Source organism: Heteronotia binoei, chromosome 14 (assembly GCF_032191835.1).
Source record: "Heteronotia binoei isolate CCM8104 ecotype False Entrance Well chromosome 14, APGP_CSIRO_Hbin_v1, whole genome shotgun sequence".
Taxonomy (NCBI): domain Eukaryota; kingdom Metazoa; phylum Chordata; class Lepidosauria; order Squamata; family Gekkonidae; genus Heteronotia; species Heteronotia binoei.
In genome coordinates this window covers 67,761,469-67,785,402 of record NC_083236.1, presented here as the reverse complement: position 1 = coordinate 67,785,402, position 23,934 = coordinate 67,761,469, and the positions used below count along the sequence as shown (strand labels likewise).

Sequence of the window (23,934 nt, the reverse complement as noted above, 5' to 3'; positions counted from 1 at the left end):
GGTAGATGAAGATATAAGATTTATATCCCGCCCTCCACTCCGAAGAGTCTCAGAGCGGCTCACAATCTCCTTTCCCTTCCCCCCAACAACAGACACCCTGTGAGGTAGATGAAGATATTGGATTTATATCCCGCCCTCCACTCCGAAGAGTCTCAGAGCGGCTCACAATCTCCTTTCCCTTCCTCCCCCACAACAGACACCCTGTGAGGTAGATGAAGATATTAGATTTATATCCTGCCCTCCACTCCGAAGAGTCTCAGAGCGGCTCAAAATCTCCTTTCCCTTCCTCCCCCACAACAGACACCCTGTGAGGTGGGTGGGGCTGGAGAGGGCTCTCACAGCAGCTGCTCTTTCAAGGACAACCTCTGCCAGAGCTATGGCTGACCCAAGGCCATTCCAGCAGGTGCAAGTGGAGGAGTGGGGAATCAAACTTGGTTCTCCCAGATAAGAGTCTGCACACTTAACCACTACACCAAACCGGCTCTCCTTCTTACCATCCCTTAACTGTAAGTGCTAATTCTATTTCAGACACGAACAGAGCTCACCCTTTGGTTGTTGTTTTTTTTATGGGATTCACACCTGACCTTTCTTCCTCCTTTTTTCTGCAAACGGAATCTGTACTTGAAACCCTCATGATGGAACCCTGCCTCTGCTTTAAGTCACCCCGTCCACTTTTAACCTTCCGCCTTAACTAAGGTTCTCAGTTGTTCCCCCACCTGTCTGAAGAAATAAACTGTGACTCACGAAAGCTCGTTGTGAAATAAATATTGTTAGTGTTTAAGGTGCCACTGGGCTTGTATTTTCCTTCAGTATCATTATTGTGGGTCACCACGAGTGTGAACACAGAGCTCCGTGGCACAGAGTGCTGAGGCTGCGGTAGTGCAGTCCTAAACTGTGCTCACGACCTGAGTTCAATCCTGGCAGAAGCTGGGTTTTCAGGTAGCCGACTCAAGGTTGACTCCGCCTTCCATCCTTCTGAGGTCGGTCAAATGAGTCTCCAGCTTGCTGGGGGGGAAGCGTAGATGACTGGGGAAGGCAATGGCAAACCATCCCGTAAAAAGCCTGCCACGAAAACGTCGTGATGCGACGTCACCCCAGAGTCGGAAACGACTGTTTGCACAGGGGACAACCTTTACCTATTCATGAGTGTGAAGCAACCTGACAGCACTTAAATACGCATATTGTTGCAGCCTTCTTAAGCATTAAGCAGGACGAAGCCTTCATAGCTTCCGGGATCTAAAAAGACTGGCCAAGTCAGGGCCCTGCGGTCTGTATAAAGGTGCTTTAAAAATAAGATAAAGACACCCTCGTTGCACAAGACTTGAGAAATAAAAAAAGATGCATTTAGGAAATGGAAGGAGGGTCTTATAACCAAGGATGAATACAAGCAAATAACCAGGTGCTTATAGAGAAAGAGTAAGCATCGTAGACAATCCATCCGCAATGGAAGTTGTATGTTGCGATGGCTCTCCCTAGCTAGAACACTCACATCATATCATCTCTCTTTGAAATCATTTTGAGAGCGAGCCAGTTTGGTGTTGTGGTTAAGTGTGCGGACTCTTATCTGGGAGAACCAGGTTTGATTCCCTGCTCCTCCACTTGCAGCTGCTGGAATGGCCTTGGGTCAGCCATAGCTCTAGCAGAGGTTGTCCTTGAAAGTGTGGTTGAAAGAGCCAGTTTGGTGTAGTGTTTAAGTGTGTGGACTCTTATGTGGGAGAACCGGGTTTGATTCCCCACTCCTCCACTTGCACCAGCTGGAATGGCCTTGGGTCAGCCATAGCTCTGGCAGAGGTTGTCCTTGAAAGTTTGGTTGAAAGAGCCAGTTTGGTGTAGTGGTTAAGTGTGCAGACTCTTATCTGGGAGAACCGGGTTTGATTTCCCACTCCTCCACTTGCAGCTGCTGGCATGGCCTTGGGTCAGCCATAGCTCTGGCAGAGGTTGTCCTCGAAAGGGCAGCTGCTGTCAGAGCTCTCTCAGCCCCACCTGCCTCACAGGGTGTCTGTTGTGGGGGGAGAAGATATAGGAGATAGTGAGCCACTATGAGACTCTGAGATTTAGAGTATCGGGTGGGATATAAATCCAATTTCTTCTTCCTCTTCTTTTTCTTTTTTTTTTTAAAAAGGCTTCTAAAGCTTTTTTTAAAAAGGCTTCTAAAGCTGCCAAGACATTATTGAAGGAGAGAGAAATTGCCCTTCTCTGTGAGGCAGAGACCTTCTCAGAGCCAAATCCATCTGGGAAAAATATCAGAGGAAAGGGGTGGTGAGCATCAAGGCACTAGCCCGGCCCTTCCACCAAAACCGACAACCAATGGGAATCTTGCCTTGAGGAATAGGTTGAAATTTAACTATTTGTTTGAGGGTTTTTTCCCCTTTTTTTCCCCCTTTCTATGGGTGCGCCATGCCTCTGGGTGGACAGAAGAGTGCATGAGCTGGACTGGACTGACCATTTGTGGTTAATACCGTTCCAATGCTCTGCGGTTCCATGAGCTGCGGATCCATTGGGAAGTGTGGAGCTGACCCAAAATGGTATTTCTCGCAAGCAAGAAGGCATCGGATTTTGTCCGCTTAAGCAAGCAGCTGAAAGCTGTCTGGAGTTGGCGTCCAACGTCCGTAAGACTGTGCAGTTTGGCTGCCTGCTCTCTTCAGAAGAGGTATGCTTCATGTAAGTGCCTGCACCTTTTATCAGGTTTTGTTGAAATGGCATCATTATGTTGTTTTACTTTATCTAAAGTCCCCTCCCCCTTTTCACTGACACTCAGAGAAGATTAGGAACTGCCTGGCCTGGTTTCAAATCCTCATTCTGCTTGCTGGGTGACTTTGGGCCAAGTCATACACACACCTAGTCAGCCGCACCTACCTTGTAGGATTGTTGTGAGGATAAAATGAAGGAGAAAGGGACAATGTCGGCTGCATTGGGTCCGCACAGGGGAGGAAGGTGTGTGTGGGGGGGAACGGGGACAAATGAAGTAAACAAGTTAAGACATTGACAAAAACATATTTCTGTCACCTAGATAAAATCCACAGTAATAGCCAAGAATTCCATGCTGAGGTTGAAATAAAAGAGAGGGAGAAAGTGGGCAATTAGAGGTGGGAGAGAAATCCTGGCCATCGTATTTCAGCATTCAGTTCATCTCCCTCCTTTGCAGCTGCAGAGGATTAAAAAGCCGGTTGGTATATTTGAGCTGAGAATCGGTTATTTACCAATCGTGAGGCCAGAGAAAGCAACTGCTGGAATGGCAGTCATATTATACAGAAATGCGTCGTCTCTGAGGAACGTAACCCAGTGGGAGCAGTTCTTATTTTCTGCAATGGACCCTGAATGCCACGGACCAGAAATACTGAGATTTTGCCAGAATGGCAGGTGTGGAGCATTGTAGTGGATTAAGAACTGGTCATAGTCCAAGGAGATAGATCAAGATGGGTAGCCTTGTTAATCCGTAGAGATTTAGGGTGTTTTTACATTCAGTATGATCCAGAGTTTTAGAGACTTCAAATCGCCTGCCACCGTTCCGCTTTAATTCTTTTCCTTTTACATTTGTGGACTTCCTCTGCTCATTTTGCATAGGCAAACTTTTATATTGCCTGCTGAAAGCATTTCAGTTGGGGGGGAGGAGGTCTCTGCTCAGAGGGCAGCCGAGATACCAGTGCTTAGTTAAATGTATATGATGGCTTGGAAATCGTGTCAGCACTGCAAAAACAATACAAATTTAAATTATTTATTTATTTTTCGTATTTATATCCCGCCCTCCCCGCCAGAAAAGGTTCAGGGCTGCTAACAGCATTGAATATCAACAATGAAACAACAAAACAATAGAACAATAGAAACAATTGCAATAATCTCAGTTAAAATGAACAATTTACAATTTAAATTATTAATGCCATTTTAAAACAACAGTTTTGGTGCTAAATTCCATGCCATGATGTTGGGCATCTATGTACTTTGGTTGAAGGCCATTCGAAATAATGTTTGTTTTGCAGGCTTTGCGGAATTGGGCAAGGTCCCGCAAGGGTTCTAACATCGTCTGGGAGTTGGTTCCACCAGTGGGGGGGCCGCAATAGAGAAGGCTCTTTCTCTGGCAGCCTTCAATCGCCTCCCTTGGGCAAGATGAGGCAAGCAATGATATGTAAAAATTTCAAGCGCCGTCAGTTCTCATACAAATTACTGCACCTTGTGGCAGCTTTTGGAGGAGTCTTTTAAAACGCATGAAAACTTCTACAATACAGGTTTGAAACGCCTGTAAAGAAATGACCGGATCAAAACTAGTTTCGAGAAAAACATTAGGGAGCGATGGTGGCTCAGTGGTAGAGCATCTGCTTGGGAAGCAGAAGGTCCCAGGTTCAACCCCTGGCATCTCCAAAAAAGGGCCCAGGCAAATAGGTGTGAAAAACCTCAGCTAGAGACCCTGGAGAGCCGCTGCCAGTCTGAGAAGACAAGACTGACTTTGATGGACCAAGGGTCTGGTTCAATATAAGGCAGCTTCATATGGATATGGATTCGTTGCAGCAGCAGCGCCAGAACTCATCTCACCAAAACAAACGTAGATGCTTCAGGCAGCAGCGAGGCAAAACAGTTGTGAGAACATTAGGTAATGTAAAAGGTGAGTTTCCAATGCAGTGATAGAGAGTCACAAACTGTCAGTGTAAAAACACCCTTATTCTTTTCTACTGCTACAGTCCAAGGAGAGCACAGAGCCCCGTGGCGCAGAGTGCTAAAGCTGCAGCATTCAGTCAGAGCCCTCTGCTCATGACCTGAGTTGGATCCCGGCGGAAGCTGGGTTCAGGTAGCCGGTTCAAGGTTGACTCAGCCTCCCATCCTTCTGAGGTCAGTCAAATGAGCTCGCCGTGAAAAGTCTGCCGTGAAAATGTTGCGAAAGCAATGTCACCCCAGAGTCGGAAACATCTGGTGCTTGCACAGGGGACTACCTTTACCTTTTTAGTCTGAGGAGACACAGTGTCAAATTATCACACAAATGTTAACTTCTGAAAAGTGAGATGCTGGTGCTGGAGCCGCTTGGGAAGGTACGCACTAGAGCAATTGGCCGTTTCCTGTGGCAGGAAACTTCTCTGCACGTGAACAAAGCAGGAGTCAAGTTGCACCTTTAAGACCAACCAAGTTTTATTTAGAACATAAACTTTCGTGTGCTCTCTAAGCACACCTCATCAGACGAGGGAATCGGGTATTGTGGCTGGAATACATGCAGTATGTTGATTAAGAGGGCAAACTGGCTGTGGTCACATGATAAAACAGTGTGGCTTGGCCATTTGGTCTTGGGTAGCCATAAAAGGTAATAAAAGTTCCCTGCCAAATGGTGTTTCTGCAAATCTAGGTAAATCACAAAAGGACATGTATATCCTAGTTGTAGCAAATAGATTGGGTGGACTACAGCTAGGAAATACATGTCCTTTTGTGATTTACCTAGATAATTTTTCAGTTCCCTTCCTAATAATTCCCAGTATGGTATTGGCCTTTTTTATTGCAATTGCACACTGTCTTGACATTTTCAGTGAGTTCTCTACCACGAACTCAAGATCTCTCTCTTGGTCATTCTCTGCCAGTTCACAACCCATCAACTTGTATTTGTAGCTGGTATGTATGTATTTGTATTTGTGTATGTGTGTTTGCACCTGGAAGTCATGTCAACTCCTGGTGACTGACTCCTACTGAAGGCCTGGGGGATAGTCAGGGAGGTGGCTGAATAAAGCCTGCCCCTGCCTGCAGACTGGGTATTTCGAGGACAGTTTCCCATCAAATACTTGTCAGAATCAACCCTGCATAGCTTCAGGGATCCGATGAGATCGGGCTCACCTGGGCCATCCAGGTCAGGGTGAAAAATTGATGTATTTAAAACAGTTTAATGCCATCTCTTCACCCTGTTCAGGGCGTAGCTTGATTCTAGGCATATTTAGAAGTAGTCCCATTATGCTCAGTAGTGCTGCTACCTACAGCCTGCATTGCGGGGGGTCCTTTAGCTGACTTACTTCCTTCCTTCCTTCCTTCCTTCCTTCCTTCCTTCCTTCCTTCCTTCCTTCCTTCCTTCCTTCCTTCCTTCCTTCCTTCCTTCCTTCCTTCCTTCCTATTTATGTCCCGCCCTCTCCAAAAGCAGACTCAGGGCAGCTAACAAGCAACCAAAACATTACAATGCTAAGATCGTTAAAATAAACAATACTGAAATCATTAAAATAGAACATGATGGTGCTATTCAAGATAAAACAGGCGGTTCACAGCCTCAGTGATTAGTCTCAAGAACCTTATCGACATGCCACTCTAAAGGCCCTTCTTCGTGCTCTTCGAAATGTACAAGCGCTCATGTTCATTGACAGAAGCTGCCCCTGGATGCTCCTGCATTCATTTTTGGCCAGGCCAAGGTCTTGAAACAAAAGCCTTTCCCGTCACCTGTCTGGCATTTCAATAAGTCCGGGGCGTGGCACAAGCCTTGATGTAACATATGATGCTCTGGAAAGGTTCTGCTGCTGGAAAACCTCGCTAACAGATAACAAGCCAGGCTTCATATTGAGAATGATTCATCTGAAGTCATGCAAGGTCACAAATGCAACTCATGAATCCCCAAAGTGGTTGGTTTCTTTAGGGATGCCAGTCTCCAGGTGGGACCTGGAGGGTCCTCTGGAACCACAGCTTCTCTCCAGACTATGGAGATCAGTTCCTCTTCTGAAAGCAGATGTTTTGGTGGATGGACTCTAGGGTCTTGAGCTCCACTGAGGTTTCTGTCCTCCCCAGTCTCCATCCCCAAATCTTCAGGAGTTTCCCAAACTGGATCTGGCAACCCTATCCCCCATCTCCCAACAGTGGCCGAGGAAGTCCTGCTGGCAACCTGTCTAGGGTCCAATCATGAAGAAGTGCTGCCCTTTTCATGTATGTGTTGGAATCAGCCTCAAAGGAAGGGGAAATCTGCTCAGTCCCTTTGGAGCAGTCAATCAGTCCAGCAGACCAAATTGCGCTAATGAACCTCTCTTGCTGAATTACAAATTATTATGAAACTTGGAACACACACCTCCCCAGGACTGAACAGGGTTCTTTTATCTCATTGCATATGCTAAACCCACTCTCCCTGAGTATAGCTATACATCCACAGTATTCCAATGTATTTCTCTTTTTGATTAGTGTATCAGAATAATTTTTTGTATTGACATACTCGAATAAGGGATATTGGCTGCTCATCTCATTACATATAAAGGTAAAGGTAGTCCCCTGTGCAAGCACCAGTCGTTTTCGACTCTGGGGTGACGTTGCTTTCACAACGTTTTCACGGCAGACTTTTGACGGGGTGGTTTGCCATTGCCTTCCCCAGTCATCGACACTTTCCCCCCAGCAAGCTGGGGATTCATTTGACCGACCTCGGAAGGATGGAAGGCTGAGTCAACCTGGAGCCAACTACCTGAACCAGCTTCCACTGGGATTGAATTCAGGTCGTGAGCAGAGGGCTCCGACTACAGTACTGCAGCTTTACCACTTTGCGCCACGGGGCTCTTCCCTCATTACATATACTTCATTTTATGTATTCTTTTTTTCTAATGGCAAACTAGAATGATGTTTGTAATGTATAGAATGATGTTAAAAAGTAAATTAGGTGAGCAAGAACATCACTAGGAAATACATGTCCTTTTGTTTTACCTAGACTTGCAGCAATAGCAATTAACAGGCAACTTTTATTACCTTTTATTGCTATCCAGACCAAATCGTCTTCCAATTTATTACACTATTTCGCCATGTGATGTGATCCTAACTTTGTATCAGTTTGCACTCTTAACCCACCAACTACATGTATTTCAGCCCACTGTACCTTATGCCCTCGTCTGAAGAAGTCTGCCTGCATACGAAAGCTTACATTCTGAGTAAAACTTCGTTGGTCTTTAAGGTGTTACTTGACTCCTACTTTGTTCTGCTTCAGACCAACACGGCTGCCCACTTGGACCTCTCTTGCTAAGTGACGCACATGTCTTGCTCGGGGAAAGACTCAGCTGGAATGGGGAGCTGAGGAAATGCAGTCAAAGATTGTACGGCCCTACTTGAGGACCTGGAAAAGGGCAAACTATGGAACAGCCATTCCAACCAAATAGATAGATCCCAGAGGGGAGCCGTGTTGGTCTGAAGTAGTTGAACAAAGAAGATGGTCCATGAACTCCTACAGAAAATTTTTGAAGACATAGATTCAATTTAAGCCAGAACTATTTTTATTGAATATGTATCCCAGTAACTATACAAAAGAGATGAGACATTTAATAGCTCATATTAATACAGCAGCTAGAATCCTTTTGGCACAGAAATGGAAACTTCAGGAAATCCCCAAGAGATCGGACTTGATAGAGAGAATCTTGGAAGCGGCGGAAACAGACTATTTATCCCAGTTGTTGGCTGGGAAATCTAAGGAAGAAGCAAGGAAACACTGGGAGAAGCTATATGTGTGGTTAGACACTTTAAGATATACTGGTGTGAACTTCTATCCTCTTTTTCTTATCTATTATGATGTATATCAAAATGTGGAAGGGTAATCCAGTATGGTTAGATAGATAGTTTAAATGACGATTTACAATCTTTATAACATAAGAACATAAGAGAAGCCATGTTGGATCAGGCCAATGGCCCATCCAGTCCAACACTCTGTGTCACACAGTGGCATACACACACACACACACACACAAACACACACATATATACTGTGGCTAATAGCCACTGATGGACCTCTGCTCCATATTTTTATCCAATCCCCTCTTAAAGCTGGCTATGCTTGTAGCTGCCGCCTCCTGTGGCAGTGAATTCCACATGTCAATCACCCTTTGGGTGAAGAAGTACTTCCTTTTTAACCTGACTGCTCAGCAATTTCATTGAATGCTCACGAGTTCTTGTATTGTGAGAAAGGGAGAAAAGTACTTTCTCTACTTTCTCCATCCCATGCATAATCTTATAAACCTCTATCATGTCACTCCGCAGTCAACGTTTCTCCAAGCTAAAGAGCCCCAAGCTTTTTAACTTTTCTTCATAGGGAAAGTGTTCTACACCTTTAATCATTCTAGTTGCCCTTTTCTGCACTTTTTCCAATGTTATAATATCCTTTTTGAGGTGCGGTGACCAGAACTGCGCACAGTACTCCAAATGAGACCGCACCATCGATTTATACAGGGGCATGATGATACTGGCTGATTTGTTTTCAGTTCCCTTCCTAATAATTCCCAGCATGGCGTTTTTTATAGATCAGAAAGACATGATGTAAAATGAATAACAATATATCAGTGATATTTTATTTAAAAGATTTGTCAGCATGCAGACTGGATTACAAACGTATTGTTAATGACAACTTTCATTTTTATTTCCCATTTCCCTTTCCCTTCTTCTACTTTGGAAAATCAATAAAACTTTAATACTCATGAAGTAGTTGAACAAAGCAGGAGTCAAGTTGCACCTTTAAGACCAACCAAGTTTTATTGAGAACGTCAGCTTTCGTGTGCTCTCGAAGCACACTTCATCAGATGAGGGGATCAGGTATTGTAATCCCCTCGACTGACGAAGTGTGCTTAGAGAGCACACAAAAGCTGACGTTCTTAATAAAACTTGGTTGGTCTTAAAGGTGCCCCTTGACTCCTGCTTTGTTCCAACCAAAGATACCATTTCGCAGTTTCTCTCCGGTTCTTTCCAGAACCACAGTTACCACCAAATCTTTTTGACGCTGAACCAAATCCAAAGGAAATTTCTAGCCCGTAGTTCCTAGGGAAGCACATACAGTGTGCATGACTCACTCGTGTCTCTCTGGCGGTGTTTTTCCATTTTCTGGCTTTTTCAAATGTTTTCTTAAAGGCGTGCCAACAGCCTGAACTATTTTCACTTCTGCTCTGCTGCTGTTGCAACTGGAGTTTCATACAGGAGGCTTTGGGGCTTTTGGGTTGAGTTCTGAGACAGAGACCAGCAGCTGTTACCTTTTTCAATTATTAGTACATAGAGAAGAAGGCTAAAGTGATACCGCAGCTTTTATATGGGGTCCCAGTGTGGATCACAGCCTTGAACAACAACATAGGGGAGGGACGGTGGCTCAGTGGTAGAGCATCTGCTTGGTAAGCAGGAGGTCCCAGGTTCAATCCCCGGCATCTCCAACTAAAAAGGGTCCAGGCAAATAGGTGTGAGAAACCTCAGCTTGAGACCCTGGAGAGCCGCTGCCAGTCTGAGAAGACAAGACTGACTTTGATGGACCAAAGGTTTGATTCAGTATAAGGTAGCTTCATATGTTCATATTGAAGGTGTCCAATCAAAATTCCTACGGAAAATCCTGGGATTCCCAAAGTGCATACCATATGCAGTTTTATGTTTAGAAACAGGTACGAATCTTGTGGAGACACAAGCATGGCTAATGTCACTTAAATATTGGTTACAGCTACATTTCCACTCTGATTCGGAGAGCCTTTTATATCAACTGCTCTCAGAATCTAATATGTCAAATTGGCTAGTATTTATTGAGAGGAAAATTAAATCTATGGGCATTGATTTAGATTCACTTCTTATGCTATCCCTAAAAGATGCATTTTTGAAACTTAAGCTCAGAATTCTAGATATTGAAATGCAAACGTTATATAGCCTGGCCAACAAGTCTTGCTCCCCGCTGAATTTCGAATTTCCTCTCTCAGTAGGGAAATTAGCGTCATATTTCTCCTCTCTGCAAGCTCCGCAGCAACAGCGTGCGTTCTCGTTAACGAGATGCAATGCATTACCATCTGCTATCTTATTTGGTAGATTTAACAGGATTGAGTACTCTAATAGACATTGTCTTTGTAATCCCAAGTGTATTGAAACTATTTCCCATGTATTATTGAACTGTCCCCTTTATGATGATATTCGTTGTATATACCTGAAAGATATTTTAGCAGATATGTTGGGCTGTGCTGATTCAGGCAAAGTCCACAAACTTTTAAATGACACTTGCTCTGAGGTAACTTTAACGGTTGCTAGATTTCTTCAACAGGCCATGGAAATACGACAGAGAATGGTTCTGGAATGACCACATTTTATTTGTTTTAATTATTTAATTTGGCTAAACTCGACTCATATATATTCTACTTATTTTTTCATATATATTCTACTTATTTTTTGTATATTAGCTCCCTACGTACTCTATAATCTAGGATTTTATATTATTTATATTGCTATTTTACTGCTAAATCTGTTTTATGCCAATAAAGGCTTGCTGTTACTGTTGCTATTGTTGCAATTATTAGTAATAATCCCTTTATTGCTGCTGTATCCTGACCCTGTGTTTACAGAGAAGCAAAACCCACTGAGTTTGAGAGAACTTACTTTCAAATTGCAGCCCCAACAAGTACAGTTGCCAACTCCAGATTGGAAAATACACGGAAATTTGGGGGATGCAGCCTGAAGATGGTGGAATTTGGGGAGGGGAGGGACTTTAAGGGGACCTAAATGGCCATTTGCTCCAGGGGAACTGATCTCGATCACCTGGTGTTCCATTGTTATCCCAGGGGATCTCCAGCTAACACCTGGAGATTTGGCAACCTTACCAACAAGCCAAACACATTATAAGAATCCCATGTAGATTGCTGTTCTCTTCTCATTTTACAAATGAGGAGCTGGGCGTGACTGGCAGCTCAGTCCTAAGAAAAGGAAAGACCCCCTGTGCAAGCACCAGTCGTTTCCGACTCTGGGGTGACGTTGCTTTCACGTTTTCACGGCAGACTTTTTACAGGGTGGTTTGCCATTGCCTTCCTCAGTCATCTCCACTTTCCCCCCAGCAAGCTGGGGACTCATTTGACTTACTTCGGAAGAATGGAAGGCTGAGTCAACCTTGAGCCGGCTACCTGAAAACCACTCCTCCACTTGCAGCTGCTGGAATGACCTTGGGTCAGCCATAGCTCTTGCAGAGGTTGTCCTTGAAAGGGTGGTTGAAAGAGCCAGTTTGGTGTAGTGGTTAAGTGTGCAGACTCTTATCTGGGAGAATCGGGTTTGATTCCCCACTCCTCCACTTGCAGCTGCTGGAATGGCCTTGGGTCAGCCATAGCTCTGGCAGAGGTTGTCCTTGAAAGGGTGGCTGAAAGAGCCAGTTTGGTGTAGTGGTTAAGTGTGCAGACTCTTATCTGGGAGAACCGGGTTTGATTCCCCACTCCTCCACTTGCACCTGCTGGAATGGCCTTGGGTCAGCCATGGCTCTGGCAGAGGTTGTCCTTGAAAGGGCAGCTGCTGTGAGAGCCCTCTCAGGCCCACCCACCTCACAGGGTGTCTGTTGTGGGGGTAAAAGATAGATTGTAAGCCGCTCTGAGTCTCTGGTTCAGAGAGAAGGGCGGGGTATAAATCTGCAGTCGTCATCTTTGTTGTTAACGGCACGATAGGCGGGTGTGTGTGTGTGTGTGCTGTGGCGCCCCCCTTCCCTTGGAAGCCCACACACATGTTTATTTGGCTTAGCGGTTCATCCAGGACCGGGTTGGGGAGCAGATTCGGTGCTGGCCCGTCCTGGTTCGGATTGTAGAGGTATCACCTAGAATGGCCTTTCCTTTCTTCCCTCTGCACACACCCCGTCAGGCCAGGCAAGTGTGTGCTTTAAAAAAAACACACACACAATAATAGAGAAATCCTTTAGTATATTTTGTGAAGCATAAAAGAGGATTAAAGACTCAACAAAGCCGGCAGTTTCCTGGTTGAAGGGAGGGACCTCCTGCCGAAAAGACCTGAGCCAAAGTGTGTGGAAAGAGCATGCTTTCACCTTCTCACCGCCAGTTTGGTGTAGTGGTGAAGTGTGTGGACTCTTATCTGGAGAACTGGGTTTGATTCCCCCCTCCTCCACTTGCAGCTGCTGGAACGGCCTTGGGTCAGCCATAGCTCTTGCAGAGGTTGTCCTTGAAAGGACAGCTGCCATAAGAGCTCTCTCAGCCCCACCTACCTCACAGGGTGTCTGTTGTGGGGGGAGAAGATATCGGCGATTGTAAGCCGCTCTGAGACTCTGATTCAGAGAGAAGGGCGGGGTGTAAACCTACAATTCTTCTTCTTCTTCTTCTTCTTCTTCTTCTTCTTCTTCTTCTTCTTCTTCTTCTTCTTCTTCTTCTTCTTCTTCTTCTTCTTCTTCTTCTTCTTCTTCTTCTCATCAACACTTATGACATCCGACAGAAGCCCTCTTCATGTGCTGATAGGGAAAGCCAAGCATCCTGTGTGGCAATGTTCCCTCGAATTATTTCCCCCTGCTGAGCGGAGCTGTTTATATCCTGAGAACAGAACTGCTGGAATCTTCAAATTGTGCGACTCCAAATTGCTGCGGAGTGGGACTTCCTGTGTTAATGAGCAGCCCTTCACACACACATAGAATCATAGAGTTGGAAGGGATCTCCAGGGTCATCTAGTCCAACACCCTGCGCAATGCAGGAAACTCACAAATACCTCCCCCTAAATTCACAGGATCCTCATTGCTGTCAGATGGCCATCTAGCCTCTGTTTCAAAACCTCCAAGGAAGGAGAGCCCACCACCTCCCAAGGAAGCCTGTTCCACTGAGGAATTGCTCTAACAGTCAGGAAGTTCTTCCTAATGTTGAGCTGGAAACTCTTGATTTAATTGCAACCCATTGGTTCTGGTCCTACCTTCTTTGGTCGCAGAAATTCTGCACCATCCTCTCTATGACAGCCCTTCAAGTCCTTGAAGATGGTGATCCTATCACCTCTCAGCCGCCTCCTCTCCAGGCTAAACATGCCCAGCTCCTTCAACCTTTCCTCATATGATTTGGTCTCCAGACCCCTCACCATCTTCGTCGCCCTCCTCTGGACCCCTTCCAGCTTGTCTAGATCCTTCTTAAAATATGGTGCCCAAAACTGAACACAATACTCCAGGTGAGGCCTTACCAGAGCAAATTAAAGCGATAGTATCGCTTCACGTGATCCGGACACTAGACTTCTGTTGATACAGCCCAAAATTGCATTTGCCTTTTTAGCATCTTACAGGAAACACCATACTTGAGTATGTTTGTGTCAGAAATCTGACCACACATTGGAAACTGACAAGAGAGCTGTCATTGGGCCAGGACAAGAGGTATTTGATACTCCGTTTCTCCATCCAGTCAAGACCCAGTGTGGCCAACACCCTCCTTCTCCCCAAGGAGACCCTCTATAATCACCCCACCACCCTGCCTTTCTCCCCAATGGAGAGCCAAAGTGGCTTATATCATTCTCCCCTTCTCCGTTTTACCTTCACAACAACCCAGTGAGGTAGGGTTGCCAATCCGCAGGTGGGGGCAGGGGATCCCCCAGTTTGGAGGCCCACCTCCCGCTTCAGGGTCATCAGAAATCAGGGGAGGGAAATGTTTGCTGGGTGCTCAATTATTCCCTATGGAGACCAATTCCCATAGGATGTAATGGAGAATTGATCCGCAAGTATCTGGAGCTCTGGGGGAGTTGTTTTTTGAGGTAGATGCACCAAATTTTCAGCATAGCATCCGGTGCCTCTCCCCAAAATACTCTCCAAGTTTCAAAAGGATTGGACCAGGGGGTCCAGTGTTATGAGCCTTCAAAAAAGGTGCCCCTATCCTTTATTATTTCCAATGGACGGAAGGCCTTTAAAAGGTGTGCAGTCCCTTTCAAAGTGATGGCCAGAACTCCCATTGAAGTTCAGTTCTGCTTGCCACAACCTTGCTCCTGGCTCCACCCCCAAAGTCCCCAGATATTTCTTGAATTGGACTTTGCAGCCCTACTGTGAAGTGAGCTAGGCTGACCGTATACAACCGGCCCAGGGCCACCGAACAAGCTCCCATGGCAGCGTGGGGATTTGAACCTGGGATTCCCAGACCCTCATCTGACAGTCTAACCATGATAACACCCTGGTATATTCAATATGTGAACTGCTCATTAGACCAGAAAGGGTTGGCAGCTTTTGTTTTGAATGAATGACTATTTATTTGCAGTCAAAGACCATTACTGCTTTTGTTGTATCAGCCTTTGCACAACTTGCTTTGCCAGCCTTAGACATGAAAATGCTGAGCTGCGTGGTGTGAGAAGTTTCAGGTGCCGGTTTCTTCAGGTGTTGCTAGTGTTAAAGGCACAGGAGCGGGCCACGACAGGTTGTGTGGTCAGTTGGCAATTGATTGCAAGAATTATTTCCACACAATGTACTCAGAAGTGTTAGGAAAAAAGATGATGAAGACAGAGGCAAATCTGTCCGGTTCTGGAGCTGAGGGCTCTTTTATTTCCAGTGTGGATTCAAATCTAGATAAATTAGACGATAAAAGAGAAAAAAGTCAAACCTGTGAAAAGCAAGAAATGAGACTGTTTGAAGTTTACCGCATTTGGAGATGGGAGGAGAAAGCAGTTTTCTTTTTAAAGACGTTTTAGCTGGGATAAATGGATTTATTTTTAAGAAAAGGAAGCCCAAAGCTATGCTTTTGGTTGTAAGTATTTGCTTTCTGTCACCCTGCCAACAAAAATTCGTATAGTCAAAGCGATGGTATTCTCAGTAGTAATGTATGGCTGTGAGATCTGGACCATAAGGAAGGCTGACTGCAGAAGAATAGATGCTTTTGAGATATGATGCTGGAGAAGACTCTTGAGAGTCCCTTGGACTGCAAGAAGATCAAAGCAGTCAGTCCTAAGGGAAATCAACCCAGACTGTTCCCTGGAAGGTCAGATGCTGAAGCTGAAGCTCCAATACTTTGGCCACCCAAGGAGAGGGGAGCACTCACTGGAGAAGACTCTGATGCTGGGAAAGACAGAAGGCAAAAGAAGAAGGGGGTGGCAAAAGATGAGATGGCTGGACAGCATTACTGATGTAACAAACACAAATTTGAGCAGACTTCGTGGAAGACAGGAGGGCCTGGCAAGACTTTGTCCATGGGGTTGCAAAGAGTCGGATTCGACTGTACGACTGAACAACAAAAATTTGCTTTCTATTTGGAACGTGTTGCCATGGCAATTATTTGTCAGTTTCTGACAAAAATAACCTTTTGGCAGTTGGGAGTGGTTTTTTGTGTGAGCGGCCTTGCCCTCTTCCAGTTTGCAGTCTGTTTGGATACAGCGTGTTCTCGGGGTTTCCCATAGAACAGATCAAAGGTCTGCTTTTCCAAAAGAAACAAAGGGGCAGGTGTTTCAGCATTCAGATCAGAATCATATTTACATTTCTCATGCCAGCTGAAAATATTTAGGAGGGTAAATCGAAGGGGATTTTGATTATTTTCTGGTGAACACAACACTAAAACACAGATGTACAGATATTGAAAGAGGGGAAAACCCAAAGGGACTGGAGGTGCACTTATATAGGGTTGCCAAGTCCAATTCAAGAAATACCTGGGGACTTGGGGGGTGGAGCCAGGAGACATTAGGGGTGGAGCCAAGAGTAAGGTTGTGACAAGCATAATTGAACTCCAAAGGGAGTTCTGGCCATCACATTTAAAGGGACTGCACACCTTTAAAACGCCTTCCCTCCACTGGAAATAATGAAGGATAGGGACACCTTCCATTTGGGCTCATAGAATTGGACCCCTGGTCCAATCTTTTTGAAACTGGGAGGGTGTTTTGAGGAGAGGCACTGGATGCTGTGCTGCAGATTTGGCATCTCTAGCTAAAAATAATAGCTCCCTGAGAGCCCCAGATACCCACAGATCAATTCTCCATCATACCCTATGGGAATGGGTCTCCGTGGGGAATAATGGAGTGCCAGCAAACATTCCCGCAGCCCCACTTTTTTATGACCCTGAAGAGGGGGAGGACCTCCAAACAAGGGATCCCCTAGTTCAACCTGGGAAATGGCAACCCTAAACTTAAAGTTCAGGGTAATTATGTACATCTCTCTCTCTCTCTCTCGGCTTGACATACACTAAGCAGAACACCACAATTATAACACCGGGAGTGATAATTGGGGTTCATTTAAAGAAACTAAATTGTAAGCACAATGGTTGTTACCTGTGCATTGCTTTCTGCAGAGAAGACATCAGAAGGTTAAATAGGGTTGCCAATCCCCAGGTGGGGGCAGGGGATCCCCCGGTTTGGAGGCCCTCCCCCCGCTTCAGGGTCGTCAGAAAGCGGGGGGAGGGGAGGGAAATGTCTGCTGGGAACTCTGTTATTCTCTATGGAGATTTATTCCCATAGAAAATAATGGAGAATTGATCCACGGATATTTGGGGCTCTGGGGGGGGCTGTTGTTTGAGGTAGAGGCGCCAAATTTTCAGTACAGCATCTAGTGCCTCTCCCCAAAATATCCCCCACGTTTCAAAACGATTGGTCCAGGGGGTCCAATTCTATGAGCCCCAAAAGAAGGTGCCCCTATCCTTCATTATTTCTTATGGAAGGAAGTCATTGAAAAGGTGTGCCGTTCCTTTAAATGTGATGGCCAGAACTCCCTTTGGAGTTCAATTATGCTTGTCACAGCCTTGATCTTGGCTCCACGCCTAATGTCTCCTGGCTCCACCCCCAAAGTCTCCTGGCTCCACCCCCAAAGTCCCCAGATATTTCTTAAATTGGACTTGGCAACCTTAAGGTTAAATGCATTTCAGGCTGCGTTGTTATCATCTGATTTAGCAATGAATGATTTCCACATTCTCACAAACTGGTTTGGCGCATTCCTCAAAAGTCAAATCAGCTGTTCTACTCCCCTTTCTACGGTGGAGGATTCCACAGGAGGGAATATAACATTTGTTTCACTTAAGGTCCGTCTTTCTCCCAAGACTTTGAGGCAAGTTACAAAACTTTTTCTAAAATAGCTAGTATAAAACACTACGAAAAATAACTAGTATAAAACACACAACAATGAAATTTAAGCAAAGTTTGTTTGGGTTTTTTGAAAACAGACATTGGAACAACTACCCTATTCCATTGGTAGGAATGCCCTCACAAACAACTCATTTAGCACAGAACGAGGAAAAAGTGGAAGAACACAACATTTCTACAGAACCATGCAAGTTTGGAACTGGTGAGGGGGGGGGGCAGGTAACCAGAAGAGAACCCACCATTAAATGCCAGTTACTTACACATCAACTTTCACATGAAGATATAGGCTTGCCAATCCCCAGGTGGGGGCAGGCGATACCCCAGTTTCATAGAATCATAGAGTTGGAAGGGACCTCTAGGGTCATCTAGTCCAACTTCCTGCACAATGCAGGAAACTCACAAACACCTCCCCCAAAATTCACAGGATCTTCATTGCTGTCAGATGACCATCTAGCCTCCAAGGAAGGAGAGCCCACCACCTCCCGAGGAAGCCTGTTCCACTGAGGAATCGTTCTAATGGTCAGGAAGTTCTTCGTAATGTTGAGCCGGAAACTCTTTTGATTCAATTTCAACCCATTGGTTCTGGTCCTACCTTCTGGGGCCACAGAAAACAATTCCACCCGATCTTCTATACAACAGCCCTTCAAGTACTTGAAGATGGTGATCCTATCACCTCTCAGCCGCCTCCTCTCCAGGCTGAACATGCCCAGCTCCTTCAACCTTTCCTCATAGGACTCGGTCTCCAGATCCCTCACCATCTTCGTCGCCCTCCTCTGGACCCGTTCCAGCTTGTCTACATCCTTCTTAAAATGTGGTGCCCAAAACTGAACACAATACTCCAGGTGGGGTCTTACCAGAGTTTGGATGCCCTCCCCCCACTTCAGGGTCATCGGAAAGCTGGGGGGGGGGTGGCGGAGAGAGAAAATGTCTGCTGGGCACTCCATTATTCCCTCTGGAGACCGATTCCCACAGGGAATAATGGAGTATTGATCTGCGAGTATCTGGGGCTGGGGGGCCCCTGTTTTTTGAGGTAGAAGCACCTTTGCTCAGTTTGATGACTACTTCCAGTTAGTGTGTGTCTGTAACATCTCCTCCTCCAGGGGCTAGAAAGTGCTCCTCCTGAGGTCTTCCACAAAAGCGAACGTTTTGCCCCAGGGGTTAGAAAGCAGCTCTACTGGTTAACAGTTTGCGTGCAGCGTTCTACAGACCACAGAGCCATGGCTGTTGTGTTTGCATGTTAGCATTCTTTCTGCTCTTCTGCGGCTTCTAGCCACGCAAACGTTAATGAAGCCTACTTATGTTTCTTTACTAAGATTTTTAAAAGTTTAGTTTAGAACTACCGGCTTTTAAAATAAGGCGTTTTTAGGAATTGAAAAGTGGCCGTTCCTTTCCTAGGATAATCTTCTGTGTTTCCAGATTACAAAGGAAAGATTTCTGCATAGGCAGCCTACAAACGCAGCATGTTTTCATCCTCAAACTCGGAGAAGTGGCTTCTAGTTTGCGAAAACTGCTAGTCTTTAAAGTGCTACTAGACTCCAGTTTCTTTTTGGTTCCACTACAATTGAAGCAAAAATTATTACTGATGTAATTATGCTGCAAGCTATCATGAACTGAAGCTGACTTCATCAGATGCAATTGTTGTATCACGGCACTGTTATGCATCATATTTTATCTTGATTTTCCAGCAGCACAGAATTTTCCCTATCCTGTTTTATCCTGGCACAGAACCCTGTGAGGTAGCTTAAACTACATGTGTATTACTCCAAGTCTGTAACAGAACACAAAAGCCCTGCTGGATCAGACCAGTGAGGGTCCATCTAGTCCAGCATATGTCTCACACAGTGGCCAGCCAGTTCCTCTGGAGGGCCAACAACAGGGCAGAGAGGCCAAGGCCTTCCCCTGAGAAGAACCTCAGAAGAGCCCTGCTGGATCAAACCAGGGAGGGTCCATCTAGTCCAGCCTCCTGCCTCACACAGTGGCCAGCCAGTTCCTCTGGAGGGCCAACAACAGGGCAGAGAGGCCGAGGCCTTCCCCTGAGAAAAACATCAGAAGAGCCCTGCTGGATCAGACCAGTGAGGGTCCATCTAGTCCAGCCTCCTGTCTCACACAGGGGCCAACCAGTTCCTCTGGAGGGCCAACAACAGGGCAGAGAGGCTGAGGCCTTCCCCTGAGAGGAACATCAGAAGAGCCCTGCTGGGTCAGACCAGTGAAGGTTCATCTAGTCCAGCCTCCTGTCTCACCCAATGGCCAGCCAGTTCCTCTGGAGGGCCAACCACAGGGCAGAGAGGCCGAGGCCTTCCCCTGAGAAGAACCTCAGAAGAGTCCTGCTGGATCAGACCAGAGAGAGTCCATCTGGTCCAGCATCCTGTCTCACACAGGGGCCAACCAGTTCCTCTGGAGAGCCAACCACAGGGCAGAGAGGCCAAGGCCTTCCCCTGATGTAGCCTCCTGTCACTGGGAATCAGAGGCTTAGTACCTCTGAATGTGGAGGTTCCCTTCAGCCGATAGGGCTAGTCGCCACTGATAAACTTATCCTCCGTGAATCTATCTAATCCCCCTTTAAAGCTGTTTATTCCTTTGACAGGGCAGAGAGATGCCGGGGCGGGGTGGAGTTTCTGCTCTCAGCTTCAGAGGCCGAGGACTTCTCTGCCTGTGATACAACCCTGACCTCTCTCCTACTTTACCCTTTGCACAGTTTTATTTTGGCACATTCTCTTTCAGACCAAGCGTCCCGTCCCCCGTCCCCCCCCCCGCTAAGCTTGCAAAAGGTATTTCTTTCTTCTGGCTGAGCCACTTCCTCCCCACCTCTCTGTTCTCCAGAAGCTTCTCCAGCGACATTGGAAGATCTGCTCTGTGTAACCTTGAAACTGGCTAGCATGCTCGGAACAAATTGCAGCTCTGTGTTTAGCCTTAAGTGCACTCTGCTCCAGTAGGATACGGATTGACTGGTTGACTATACTAGTGAATTTGTCTATCAGTCAAGTCCAACTAAAAGCCCCATGACGCAGAGGGGTAAAGCTGCAGCACTGCGGTTTGAACTCTCTGCTTGCAACCTGAGTTTGATCCTGGTGGAAGCTGGTTTCAGGTAGCCAGCTTGGGGTTGACAGCCTTCCATTCTTCCGAGGTCAGTAAAATGAGTACCCAATAGGCTTGCCAATCCCCAGCTCACAGCGGGGGTTCTTCCGCTTTCCCAGGCTCCTTCCCACCCCCAGTCAGCTGACCAGCGGGGGGAAGCCCCGCCCCCAAAGCCACCACTTTGCTGAGCACTTCATTATTCCCTTTGTGAAGATCGATTCTCATAGGGTATAATTGGGAATTGATCTGGAGGTTTCGGGGGCTCTGGGGGAGTTGTTTTTTGAGGTAGAGGCACCACATTTTCAGTATAGTATCTAGTGCCTCTCCCCAAAGTACCCCCCAAGTTTCAAAACGATTGGACCAGGGGGTCCAATTCTATGAGCCCCCCCAAAAGGTGCCCCTATCCATTATTTCCTATGGAAGGAAGACATTTTAAAATGTGTGCTGTCCCTTTAAATGTGATGGCCAGAACTCCCTTGGAGTTCAATTATGCTTGTCACACCTTTGTTCCTGGCTCTGCCCCCAATGTCTCCTGGTTCCGCCCCCAAAGTCTCCTGGCTCCACCCCCAAAGTCCCCAGATATTTCTTGAATTGGACTTGGTAACCCTAATACCCAGCTTGCTGGGGGCGGGGAGAGTGTAGATGACTGGGGAAGGCAATGGCAAACCACCCCATAAAAAGTCTGCCATGAAACATTGTGAAAGCAACGTCAGCCCAGAGTCGGAAATGACTGGTGCTTGAACAGGGGACCTTTCCTTCCTTTTCTAGTCCAACTGGTAGCCGTTCTCCACTCGGGGTTCCCCAGCTGCCAATTGGACCAGGCTTCCTTTGGCTGAAGAGGTTCCGGCACTCCGGGCAAGAGGCGGCTCCGTGGCCATCCACCTCCCTCCAGTACTAGGCAATGCAGACCTGGCAGAAGTTGTGCCCACAGCGGAGAATCACCGGGTCTCGGAAGTACTTCAGGCAGACGGGGCAACTTTATTCCTTGCAAAGCTCACTCATGAGGCCTGCTGTTGTCATTGCTGCATGTCCCGAAAGAAGGGCAAAGGCATTAACGTCACCCAGGAAGTTAGAATCATTCAGTTCTTCACCCAAAGGGTGATGAACACATGGAACTCACCACCACAGGTGGCGGCAGCTACAGGCATAGCCAGCTTCAGGAGGGGATTGGATAAGCATATGGAGCAGAGGTCCATCAGTGGCTATTAGCCACAGTGTATTATTGGAACTCTCTGTCTGGGGCAGTGATGCTCTGTCTTCTTGGTGCTTGGGCGGGGCAAACAGTGTGAGGACTTCTGGTGTCCTGGCCCCACTAATGGACCCCCTGGTGGCACCTGGTTTTTTGGCCACTGTGTGACACAGAGTGTTGGGCTGGAGGGGCCACTGGCCTGATCCAACATGGCTTCTCTTATGTTCTTATGTCTGGGGCAGTGATGCTCTGTATTCTTGGTGCTTGGGGAGGCGCAGTGAGAGGGCTTCTGGTGCCCTGGCCCCACTAATGGACCTCCTGATGGCACCTAGGTTTTTTGGCCACTGTGTGACACAGTGTTGGACTGGATGGGCCACTGGCCTGATCCAACATGGCTTCTCTTATGTTCTTATGTCTGGGGCAGTGATGCTCTGTATTCTTGGTGTTTGGGGGGGGGCAACAGTGGGAGGGCTTCTTGTGTCCTGGCACTGATGGACCTCCTGATGGCACCTGTTTTTTTGGCCACTGTGTGACAGAATGTTGGACTGGATAGGCCACTGGCCTGATCCAACATGGCTTCTCTTATGTTCTTATGTGACACAGAGTGTTGGGCTGGAGGGGCTGTTGGCCTGATCCAACATGGCTTCTCTTATGTCTGGGGCAGTGATGCTCTGTATTCTTGGTGCATGGGGGGCAACAGTGGGAGAGCTTCTTGTCTCCTGGCACTGACGGACCTCCTGATGGCACCTGGTTTTTTGGCCACTGTGTGACACACAGTGTTGGACTGGATGGGCCGTTGGCCTGATCCAACATGGCTTCTCTTACGTTCTTATGTCTGGGGCAGTGACGCTCTGTATTCTTGGTGCTTCGGGGGGCAACAGTGGGAGGGCTTCTTATGTCCTGGCACTGACGGACCTCCTGATGGCACCTGGTTTTTTGGCCATTGTATGACACACAGTGTTGGACTGGATGGGCCGTTGGCCTGATCCAACATGGCTTCTCTTATGTTCTTATGAATCAAAGAGTTGGAAGGGAGCCCCAGGGTCATCTAGTCCAACCCCCTGCACAAATCAGGAAACTCACAAAAACCTCCCCCCCACACACCCTCAGTGACCCCTGCTCCACACCCCGAAGATGGTAAAAAAACCCACCGGGACCCCTGGCCAAACTGGCCTGGAGAAGAACTCCTGCCTGGCCCCCACCTGGTGAACAACATCCCCTGGGTGTGTAAAAAAGGGCCGCAAGAACTGATGCAACTCCTCCTGCCTTCCTTCTCATGATCTGCCTAAGTCCACAGGGTCAGCATTGCTTTCCGATGACCATCTAGGCTCTGTTTAAAAATCTCCCAAGAAGGAGAGCCCACCACCTCCTGAGGAAGCCTGTTCCACTGAGGAATCGCTCTAAACTCACCAACACCTTCCCCTAAATTCACAGGATCCTTATCGCTGTCAGATGGCCATCTAGCCTCTGTTTAAAAACCTCCAAGGAAGGAGAGCCCACCACCTCCCGAGGAGGAAGCCTGTTCCACTGGGGAACCGCTCTAACAGTAAGGAAGTTCTTCCTAATGATCAATTGAAAAGTCTTCTGATTCAATTGGTTGGTTCTGGTCCCTCCTTTTGGGGCCTTAGAAAATCCATCTTCTCTATGACAGCCCTTCAAGTACTTGAAGAGGGGGTTCATATAATCTCTCAGTCATCTCCTCTCCAAGCTAAAGATACCCAGCTCTCTTCAACCTTCTCTCGTGGGACTTGGTGTCCAGACCCCTCACCGTCTTTGTTGCCCTCCACTGGACCCGTTCCAGCTTGTTTATATCCTTCTTAAAATGTGGTGCCCAAAACTGAGCACAATATTCCAGGTGAGGTCTAACCAGAGCAAAGCAAGAGAGAAGAATGGTGCAGAGGGGAAAAACTGTTTCTAAGTTCTGCCTGCCATAGCACCCTTTTTTTCTTCCCTAGAGCTCCTCTCATTTGCCTCCCCAGCAGCCT

The 23,934-nt window shown here is 46.8% G+C and overlaps 1 protein-coding gene across 1 annotated transcript in view; it reads left to right on the top strand.

The window, feature by feature from the left end:
- Positions 1 to 2,365: 2,365 nt before the first annotated feature.
- Positions 2,366 to 23,934, top strand: part of CA5A (carbonic anhydrase 5A) — a 55,161-nt gene continuing 33,592 nt past the window's right edge. Inside the window, exon 1 of the mRNA XM_060254282.1 lies at positions 2,366 to 2,661. Coding sequence (XP_060110265.1) covers positions 2,523 to 2,661 — 139 coding nt within the window. The 5' untranslated portion in view covers positions 2,366 to 2,522. The remainder of the gene's footprint in view (positions 2,662 to 23,934) is intronic.